Source organism: Aulostomus chinensis, chromosome 18, assembly GCF_037954235.1.
Source record: "Aulostomus chinensis isolate RoL2024-O1b breed Wild chromosome 18, RoL_Achi_v1.0, whole genome shotgun sequence".
Lineage (NCBI taxonomy): Eukaryota > Metazoa > Chordata > Actinopteri > Syngnathiformes > Aulostomidae > Aulostomus > Aulostomus chinensis.
The window spans coordinates 3,326,404-3,337,138 of NC_141337.1; the positions used below are offsets into that span (position 1 = coordinate 3,326,404).

The window sequence follows — 10,735 nt, forward strand, 5'->3', positions numbered from 1 at the left end:
GAAAACTTTATCTTCACAATCAGCAACACATTAACGGAACAGGCATGTGCTTTTTTTTTAACTTTATTGACAGCGGCACAGAGATTAAAAAAAACAACAACAATCAAGACACACCCAAGAAGCAGAGAAAATGGATTTTGTTTCTTTTTCTTATTATTGGTTTAAATAAATCCATAATTAAAAATCTAAATGGCACCCTTGATGGTGGTTTGTGTCCTCAGTCCAACAACATCACACTGAAAGCAGGATACCACATGAATAATATTACTTTTCATCAAGTTTTTTGTTTTTTTTGTTCCTGGAAGATGTCCAACAAAATTGCATTCTCACTGCAGCCAACCCGAAGGACTAAAGAAAAAAAAAAGTATCAGGTGGCTTTCATGCACCTGAAAGATGTTTGCAACGAAAATTAAAAAAAAACTAAACTCCAAAAATGAACAAAGAAATGTCAGATAACAAATACAAAATTTGCTTTTAATGGAGGATCAAGTGGTGTCGAGGAGGGCAGGTTCTCTTAAACGACAACAGAACAGAACCTTCTATGGTACGTGGGGCACAAAAGAAGTAGCTGCTTCCCTGTTCACTTCCAGCCTTCCAACCCACTAATTTACCAAAATAATTCCTGTCCGGTTAGTTCAAAGCATTTCCGGTCAGCCTGTAACGCGTGATTAATTTATATCTACTTCCTAAATAGAAGAACGCACTGTTAGGAGACGAGACTTCAAAGAACGCACTGTTAGGAGACGAGACTTCATTTACACCGCAGCAAAAACCCCATTTTGATTGAAGGGACGTGAGCGAGGACCGTTTCCGTCACGGCTCTGAGCCAATAGCATCCAGCGAGGTTTAAAGGCGTCGAGGACATGCGGTGGCTCCTCACTTCCTGGTTGAAGATGGCGGATGAGAATGAGACAGCACCGATGCCGGAGAAAGAAGACGTAGAGGACCACGGACACTGCAGCGACTGTGAGAATGAAGAGCACCACTTTGACGATGGGTAAGAAGGCTTGCGGAGCCCCCCGGCAGGGTGAGAAATGAGCCCGGTTCTGTTAGGAAGAGCAAGGCGAGTGTAAACCGAAGCGGCGGCGAGCAGTCGAGGGAGACAGACGTACATGGAGAAGTCCCGCCCACTAGTTCCCCCCTGATTGGTTAGAAGCTGGATTTTCTGTGATCTGATTGGCTTAGAGTGAAATATGGGCGGGACTGAGCCCCCTTTTCCTTCAAGCGCTGGGCTTTTCATAGCAAGGCGTTGTAGCTGGATAGAAAAATCAAAGTGCGCTGGAAAGCTAAGCTAAGAATAAATCACAACACTTGTTCACCCTCCGAGAACTGGCGGGGGAAGCGAATCGTCTTGATTCGGATCGGCAGTTTTAAGACGTTATTCTCACGCCGATATTTACATGTGTGTGTGATGCAATTCCTGCCGGTCCGAGTTGTCATCCCCAACCCCCCCCCCCCCCCCCCGCGAGTTAAGTTAGCTAGCAAGCTAATTTAGCTGTCAAACCTCTATTGTCTGAGAGGACCTCCGTGCAGACAGTTGTCCAGTCAAAACCGAAACAAGAGACGAGGTGCGTGCGGCTGGCTGAGGTTTTCCGTCTGAGGTGGTAGAGAGAAGCCTCCGGGGGCTGTTAATCCCCCTGTAATCGCGAGAGTATGAATGGACCCTGATGGAACCACAAGCTTTGACGTTTTGGGTTGTTTATTTTTAATTGACATTGACTTCTGTTAATGTTTACCAAGCGGTGGCAAAACTGAGCTGTGCAGTAGAATACAAGGAGATGGAGCTGCTGCCTGGCTCCCAACCTGCCAGGGATCTGAGCCTGTCTAATAAATTAGCTTGTGACCCCTGAAGCTACAACATTTTACTCCAAACAATAATATGTTTGAATCCGAAATGTTAATTTTGAGGTGCAGGTGTATTAATCTACATCCCTCACTGTTCTGGTGGTTTGTTAAGACCCCGGTTTGAAGCCACTTTCATGAAGTGATGACCCCGTTCATTAGGTGAAGGGAACCAAATGTGTGCGCTTCATTGGTGCTCTTTTCATGCAAGCCCCCTGACCTCAATACACACACACACACACACTCACAGCCACACTCACAAAGAATGATCCTTGCTGTTAACTGGACTACACTGGTGAAGTGGAAGCCTGTGGAAAAAACTATTGAATGTTTTGTTGTCTATTGTGCCGGCCCCTCGCTGACCCCTCGTACGTACGTATGTACACAAGCATTGAAACCACTCACTCTTCTCCAAAGGTCATGTGATTGACCATCTGTGCTGGTGTTACAAATACAGGCCAGTGCTTGGCCTCGCTCCTCTCTCGGACAATAATGAGATTATCCTCTGTAAGTATGCGGTCTCTCTCGGGTCTGAAGATAGATGGGGGGGGGGGGGTGGCTCCTTAGCTTTGAACTCATCAGAAATGGCAGATATTTGATTGTGGGAGTTTGTGTGTTAGTGTGTGAGAGAGAGAGAGGTGGGGGGTGCAGGCCTTCCAGTGAATGGTGATTCATGCGGGATGGACTGTCATTGTTGCGTCAGCACAAACAGCTGACACAGGTGGTGGAGATGAACACGCGGGTGGTGGTGGAGATGAACACGCGGGTGGTGGTGGAGATGAACACGCGGGTGGTGGTGGAGATGAACACGCGGGTGGTGGTGGAGATGAACACGCGTGTTGCAAGCGCTTGACTGGCTGGCGAGTTTCTTTGCCTTTTCCAAACCTGCACCCTCGACCGATGAGGGAGTCGCCTGTCAGAGAGACGCGTTTCACAGGCCGGATCAGGGTTTGTTCAGTACTCCGGTGTGCGGTATCGTGTGTAGTACTGTAGTAGTAGTAGTAGTAGTAGTGTCTTGTACTACAGAGTGGGATTAGAGGGTTAGCAAGGTAACTTCAGGGTCAACATGGAGTTTTCTTTACTGCATAGGCGGTTCAGTCTTCAGTGCTGCAGATCAAACCTGCTCCACAGATTGTGGGGTGAGAGGGGGATCTCACTGACGCAAGGAGCCGGGGTTTAATAGACAAAACCATTCGGAATGTCTGTTCGCGAGAGCCTTTTTTTGTGGAGGGAATGACTTCATTGGCTGTCTGTAGAACCACACGCCGCCAGTGAGACGAGCCACGCAGTCAGCTGTTTGTTGCCAGTTCTCCTTCTTCGCTTTAGCTGCACTTTAAGCCGGTTTAACAGATTAAGATTTCTTATAATTGTTAAGGGTTATGGTTTGTTTCTCTTGAGTGACATTTGTGTCTCTCCACCTCCTGCGATTGGTGACCTAACGCTGATGCAGGCGCACTCAGATGATCGTGCTCACAAACAGGTCAGGAAATGCTGGGTTTCACGTGGATCCCCGCCGCCGTGGTGCTGCTTATCCCAAGGGGTGAATTGAAGATACAAGAACTTCTTCGTAGTACGGAACAGTGGCTGGTTGGCAGCGGTGTTGTCGTCTTGGACGACATCACAACTGAATTAAAAGATGTGTTATTTTCATATTTGCCGAAGCACAAGCTGTAATGTTGCTGGCAGTGGAATCACGAGAGAAATGGCACATGTCTTCGTGGCTCATCTCTGCTCTGCAGCGCTGATGGTGAGTCTCAGCCCATCTTGAGTTCTCTGGTTGCAACTTTACAGTTTTGGTTGAATCTCATCCTTTTTTTTTTTTTTCTTCTTTTTTTTCTCTGCCAGAGAAGGCAGATGTTTTCTGAGAAAAACCTCTAAATCCCTCTTGCACGCTACCTGCTAGTGAACATCGCTGAGCCAGAAATTCCCCTCGAGTAGCTGAGCTGAAGGAGGGTGAACGTCGGGATTTTGTTCACCAGGTGGACAGAAACTCCAACCAGTTAACTGGGATGTGGGATACTAGTCTAACCTCTGTGTCTGTCTGTGTCAGTGACAGGGGCCTGGGTGACGACACTGGCGCCAAGAAGAAGAAAAGGAAGCAGAAAAAGAAGAAGAAATCTGGTGCCACAGAAGCTGCTCAAGACCCTCTTGCCAAGGCATGACTGAATTCATTTAATTAGTCAAAGAAAGGGTCGGTTCACTCAAATTAGAATCAAATCTTAAAATAAACTCATGATGCTGTTGTAGCTTTAATGGTGAAGGAGCGTCATGCTTGTGATGAGCGTGACGAGGGTGTAAATGCACTCTTGTGTACTGCTGCACGTAGAGATGCGTACACTGACAACGCAGCACTCAGCTGATTAGACATTAGAAGTCATGATATGAAGGCCTCACGCAGCCCATCGAGCTGTGCAGGCGCATCCAGAGGACTGGAGGCAATGATGAACCTTTAGCGAATGAAACCCTTTTAATAGATGTGGATGGGATCTCTGTTAAATTGCATTCTTTGGTTTCCCAACAGGTGAATTCATTGCCAGCTGATAAGCTTCAGGAGATCCAAAAGGCCATCGAGCTCTTCTCTGTAGGCCAAGGCCCCGCCAAAACCATGGAGGAGGCGAGTCGGAGGAGTTACCAGTTCTGGGACACGCAGCCGGTGCCTAAGCTGGGTAATGACCTCTGGCACGGCTCTCAGGTCGTGCTTCACTTCATTGTCACACATCCTGGATTTGCTTTGTGTCAATAAGTCTGTTTGTCTTTCTTCAGGCGAAACTGTGACGTCACATGGCTCCATCGAGCCCGACAAAGACAACATTCGCGAGGAGCCCTACAGCCTCCCGCAGGGCTTCAGCTGGGACACCCTCGATCTGGGGAATCCTAACGTGGTAAGAGAGAACATGAGAGAACCTTTGTTTGGATGCACGAGCGCGTTTTTAACGAGCGATTACGGAGATCTAGGGACGAGATTAACCGCCTGCTTTTGTGTCGGTCCTTTAACTGAAACATGGAAATAAAGTTAATTGGCTTTGACCTGAAACTATGATTGTTTTAGAGATGCAGTGTAAGGAAATGTCACGTTTGACACCCACAACCTGCACCCGCCTGCTTCTACATTTATGGACAGTGAAATTGATGAGCGAGCGTGCCGACGTCCGCCCAGCAGCACCTTAACCGTCCGATTTGATGACCCAAACATTTGTTCCTTCCTTAAGAAGCTCAGATGAGGGGCAGGATGCTCCCAGTGTGCTCCCAGGGGGGAGAAATCCATGTGACTGGGCTCTCGCTGTCCACTTTTCCAGTTATAGTGAAATTATGTGAAACATGTTGTTATTGTTGGTCGCTATTGGCGGCAAACTCACTATTGAAAGTTGAGGCTGGCAGGAGAAGCCCAGCCTCAGGGACACGTGCTGCTCTGCTCTGGTCACCTCTACAGAAAGCAAATAACATTTCCTGCTGTTCCCCGTCCACGTTTAGCCTGAATGAACGACTATAACCAACCATTCCTTCTCTCCTCAACCAGCTCAAGGAGCTTTACACTCTTCTCAATGAGAACTATGTGGAAGATGATGACAACATGTTTCGGTTCGACTACTCCCCCGAGTTCCTACTCTGGTAATTCTTGTCGTATTTGATGTGTTTTCCTCTCTTGTGGCACCCAAAAAGAACTGAAAGGAACACGACAACTTGGCCTTCCTTCTCAGAACCTTGTGCTTGGTTATCAAACACGTTTTATTGTTCCAGAGCTACATAAGAAGACAGATTCCTTTCTCTCCTCTGGGTGTGCTAACGCTTCCCATCCGCTACCATACATCGTGCTACGCTAACTAGCAGCTAGCTGGTTTCTGTGGGTCTCGGTTCCCTCATGCAGCACAGAGGAGAGAAGAGGATCCGTCTACTTGTCTGGCTCCAGGAAGCCTATTTCCCATAAAGTTGGTGTGTTGCTTTAAATGTGAATGCTGAGAACTGCGTGTAGTATTTGTACAGCTCGTTCAAGGCTGGACTGAGTACTTTTCATCACAGGTGATTGCGGGGGACTAACTGGGGGTACTTGTCTTGCCTCAGGGCTCTGCGGCCCCCTGGCTGGCTGCCCCAGTGGCATTGTGGGGTGAGGGTCAACTCAAACCAGAAGCTGGTTGGCTTCATCAGTGCCATCCCTGCCACCATCCACATCTACGACATGTGAGCCAGCCACGTCTTCATTCAGTCACATTCATTCAGTCACATTCATTCAGACTGAGAAGGAGTTTACTGTCTGTCGAAGCCTCCTCCCACATTTTGTAATTGGTAAACTGGAAAGAAACGAAGAAGAATACGTGAATAAAAAACCCCTCTTGGTTATTTTGATTCAAATAATATTCAGAACAGTAACGAGTTGACTGCAGACAAGCTCACAAGTCTTGTTCTGGTGTTTTTCAGAGAAAAGAAAATGGTTGAGATCAATTTCCTCTGCGTCCACAAGAAGCTTCGCGCCAAACGAGTGGCTCCTGTTCTCATCAGAGAGATCACCAGACGGGTCAACCTTCAGGGCATATTTCAGGCCGTCTACACAGCTGGAGTGGTACTGCCCAAACCAGTGGGCACATGCAGGTGGGTCCCCTCGAGCTCGCTGTCCGTGCTGTAGGAGCGCCGTCCTCTTGATGTATGGGTACGTTACTGAACGGCTCGGTTTATGTGCAGGTACTGGCATCGCTCTTTGAACCCCCGCAAACTAATCGAGGTCAAGTTCTCCCATCTGAGCAGGAACATGACAATGCAGCGCACCATGAAATTGTACCGTCTGCCTGAGGTTGGTGACAGTGCGTAAATTATCCATCTAGTATTCATCTTCTGTAAAATACTCCGTTGTACTACAAACTACCTCCCTCCTCCAGGCCCCAAAGACTCCAGGTCTGCGGCCAATGACCAAGAAGGATGTGCCTGTTGTGCATCGCCTGCTCCGAGACTATTTGAGCCAATTCAACCTGGTTCCCGTCATGAACCAGGAGGAGGTGGAACACTGGCTGCTGCCCCGGGAAAATATCATTGACACCTACCTGGTGGAGGTACACCACTAGCACCCACCCCAGACACGCTTTCTGGGGCTCATCTTGTGTTCCCTTCTTCGCACTTCCAAAACTGTGATAAATATCCCTCAATTTTGTCATAATAGGGTCTCTCTCTCTCTTTTTTAGTAACACAATTATTTACACAATTATCACAATGTTAGACAAAGTGAGAGAAATCAATCGGCATGGAGCACCTTGGTGTCCTCTCACACTAGCTTGGCTGTGGCGGGGGCCTATTTTCATACTTGTGGAAATGGAAACGTGGGCAGAGAGTGCTGTGGCAGCGTTGAAGCTGCTCCATTTAATTTGAAGTTTTGCAAGTCTAGCTTGTGCACATGCGAAGAGTTTTGACTTGTCACTCTTCACCGTCTTCATCATGAGATGGTGAACAACAGCAGCGCGTGATTTAAGATGCTCAAGTGTCGAATGTCTGTCCAAAACCCTACAGTACCCAAGTGCGAAGGTATGGCTGCTTGATCATTGGGGGAAAAAAACCTGAAGTCGCAGTAATTTTGGTCACGTTGGTTCATGCACTTTGTTTTGATGTTCATAAATCCTTGAGTTTTACCCCTCAACCAAAAACAAAATGTTTTCAGAAGTGTTAGAGGCCAGCATTGTAATAAAAAAAGAGAAAAATGGGATTCATTTCCTACTACTTGAAGTAAGTACATGGTGTACTACATGGGAGTAGCTGGAGTGAGACACAGCTGCTGTCTGTACTAAAGCACCTTCCCTCCCAGGGAGCTTTTTATTATATTTATTATTTTATTGTTTGTCTTGACAGAACGATGGCAAGGTGACAGATTTCCTGAGTTTCTACACACTGCCCTCCACCATTATGAACAATCCTGTGCACCGCAGTCTAAAAGCAGCGTACTCCTTCTACAACGTGCACACCACCACCCCGCTGCTCGACCTGATGTCTGATGCCCTCATCCTGGCCAAATCTGTACGTGACCTGTCGGCGCATTCAGGGCAGCTGTGTTCTCCTTACCTTCCAGGAACTAATCATCGCTAGCTGTCGTTTTTTTTTTTTCTTATCCAGAAAGGGTTTGATGTCTTCAATGCACTGGATCTAATGGAAAACAAGACGTTCTTGGAGAAGCTTAAGTTTGGCATCGGCGATGGCAATCTACAGTATTATCTGTACAATTGGAAGTGTCCCAGCATGGGGTCTGAAAAGGTACGTTATGAGATCCTTCACTGAGATCCTAGGATGTCATAGAACAGGCCATGTCTTTAGGAAGTAAGTGTCCATCGTCCCCAGAGTCAAACAAGAAGATTCCCTTCTGTCCTCTGAGCTGCTTTGAGGAGCTGAGACCAGATGACTGCTAGTTAGCTTAGCACAGTCAATGGTGGCGGATGGGCAGGTTAGCATACCTGTCATAAATCAGCAAATACACTTCCCCTCAGTTGGGCTTTGCCTGCATTCGAATGTCATGGGTTGTGCATGACATTTGTCATGAAAAACAATTCACGATTTAAAAAAAAGACTAACTTCAGAATCGGACACACCGTCGACGCTAACTTTGGCTGAAAAAAGTTTGCTGACGACTGCTATTGCTAATCATGACCGGCTTTGTACGAGAGCAGGAGGGCGATTACCGTGAGACAAACCAGGATCCTGAACCTGATCTGTTTGAGCTAGAACACACAGAGGAGGATCTACAGGTTTTAGAAGTTGAGCAGGCAAACAGGAGTATGCTAACCTGCCCATCCACTGTCATCAGTCTATGTGCTAAGCTAACTAGCAGTCAGACGGTTTCTGTGGGTCACAGAGGGAGCTCAAAGTCTCACTCTGGGCAGGATAGCGAATCACGGTCACTGTGTCCCTCGGTTGCATTTTCAGAGGCCAAATGTTCCCGGCTCTGCTTATCTAACACGTCCAACTTTCTGGTTCCAGGTTGGTTTGGTACTACAGTGACATCCCTTTTTGCCATATAAGCGAGTGTTGCCACCCGACCAGGAGACCGCACCATCACACCGACCACCTGACCGATGGAGTGATGACTTCCTGCTTCAGGAAGGGAGACGCCCATTTTACTTTTTGAACTTTTGACCTTTTGACCTGCACTACCGCTGCCAGGCAGGGAGCCGGAGAGAGAGAGTCTTCCTGCTCTTCCTCCTCCCTTCGTCACACGGACCTTAAGCCATCGTAGTTACATCCCAAACAAGTGTATTACATCTGAAAGCTGTCTTGATTGTACCAAACACACACACTCACCAGAGCAGTTTGCACAGATTACTGTATACCAAACATTCACTGTTGGCATACCAGGAAACCTATGAGACGTTGTAAATAATATCAAGCGTAACTGCAAATTAACACATGCACACTAGAACTTACTGTTTTATTTTATTCCTAAATGTCAGGAGTGCTTTTTGCAGTTAAAATAAATCTGTCATCCTTAAGTTTTAGAGATTAAAAAATAATAATAATAAAAATTAAAAGGATCAAAAAAATATTTTAAAGATGGAAAAAAAAGGCTCAAAATGATGAGGTAATAAATGCCAAAAGCGGACACCAGATAAGGGCTTCTGATTTTTCTTATCATGCTTGAATTTTTTTTTTTCTTCAATGTTTTTGTCTCTCATCAAACCCTCCGTTGCACCAATCATGAAGAAGGACATGCTGGAGCTGCCGTTGGTCTCCTGGAGGTCTTCTCATCCGTGATCACGGCCCCCTAACAGATCTGTGGTGAACAGAATCAATCATTACTTCTTTTTTTTTGGACAAGTCTGGACTTCCACGCGGAGGTTAAAGGTCTGATGTGTTTCACTCAGCGGGGGGTCAGATTTGTATCAACACCTTGATTGTGTTGCAGTGTCCACTCACGCGGACTTTGACACTTTGTTATATAAGTCAGCCAGAAAAAAAAAAAAAAAAGCAAGTTGTTGAATCTGCAGTTACTTAGGAGTTTGTTCTGGGGTCAAAAAAATGAGGTGAATACAAAAACCGAGTTAACGTACGCATCAAGTTCTGCGTCAGGCTTTCGCTGGTATGAAAATCGTAGCTTGGTTTCTCTCCTTTGATGAATGGAGTGCAGTTATTTGGCTAAGAGTGACTATGAACTTGCAGTTTTATTACAGACATAAAAAACAAGCCTGGCAGTGTGTGTCACAGCGCCGGCCTGCAGTATTAAGAGCTTTACGCCACTCATGCAGGTGTAGCTGAGGGTGGGTGGACATTGTAACTTGGCGTGTGAACAGCAGTGTGGATGTTGTGCAGGGTGAGGGATGACAACTGGGGATGTGCCCCCCCCCCCTCCCCTCTTTAAAGTGTTTCTTATGTAAAATGTCGGTTCTTTTTACAAACTGATGTGAAAGAACAAATGGGTCTCATGGTGTTTTGATGCAGGAGAGCATGTGTGAAGATGCAGGTGATTTTTTTGGAGCAAAAAAAGTAAATAAAATCTAGAAGTTGCTGTGAGGTTTTTTTGTTTTTACTTTTCTTTTTCTTTCCATTGTCGTTGCATTTATACACAAAATCCGGACTCAGTAAATATTCAAATCAGGACAGCAGTTTGCTTGACTGCATAATTTTAAAACAAACAAAAAAACGTTCTAACCCGAGGTCTTCTGACTCTTCTTCACCTGAAACCTTTAAAATGAAACTTTCCTGACTAGAATGGTTTTGTGCGTGCGTGCGTGCGTGTGTGTGTGTGTGTGTGAGAGAGTGAAAGTAACAGTCCAAAAGAGAAAAGATAAAACCAAGGTTGGCGTGATAATATCAGCTATACAAGTTTAAAGGCTCAACAGTGATGAGGAAAGGAAGATAAGAAAAATTATGTTAAAGGATTTTTGCCTTTTTAAAACTTGTGGAAATAAACACCTTTTTCAAACACACAACA

General features: G+C 46.1%; 1 protein-coding gene across 2 annotated transcripts; it reads left to right on the plus strand.

Moving 5' to 3' along the window:
• The first annotated feature begins 852 nt into the window (after positions 1-852).
• Positions 853-10,309, plus strand: nmt1a (N-myristoyltransferase 1a). 2 transcript variants are annotated; one of them, XM_086183916.1, is made up of 12 exons: positions 853-997; positions 3,893-3,998; positions 4,364-4,508; positions 4,606-4,724; positions 5,360-5,451; positions 5,902-6,018; positions 6,256-6,426; positions 6,517-6,625; positions 6,711-6,881; positions 7,669-7,833; positions 7,930-8,067; positions 8,788-10,309. In XM_086183916.1, the coding sequence occupies exons 1-12, from the start codon at positions 864-866 to the stop codon at positions 8,806-8,808; spliced, it is 1,488 nt and encodes a 495-aa protein (XP_086040042.1). In that variant the 5' UTR covers positions 853-863; the 3' UTR covers positions 8,809-10,309. The 2 variants fall into 2 exon arrangements, with proteins under 2 accessions (XP_086040042.1, XP_086040043.1); XM_086183917.1 differs by having other exon boundaries at positions 857-997; positions 3,899-3,998.
• The last annotated feature ends 426 nt before the right edge of the window (positions 10,310-10,735 follow it).

Coding starts and splice junctions, on each gene's coding strand:
- nmt1a (XM_086183916.1), top strand. CDS start 864: ATGCGGTGGCTCCTCACTTCCTGGTTGAAGATGGCGGATGAGAATGAG. Junction 4,509..4,605: donor GCAGCCGGTGCCTAAGCTGG/GTAATGACCTCT, acceptor GTCTTTCTTCAG/GCGAAACTGTGACGTCACAT. Junction 6,882..7,668: donor TTGACACCTACCTGGTGGAG/GTACACCACTAG, acceptor TTGTCTTGACAG/AACGATGGCAAGGTGACAGA.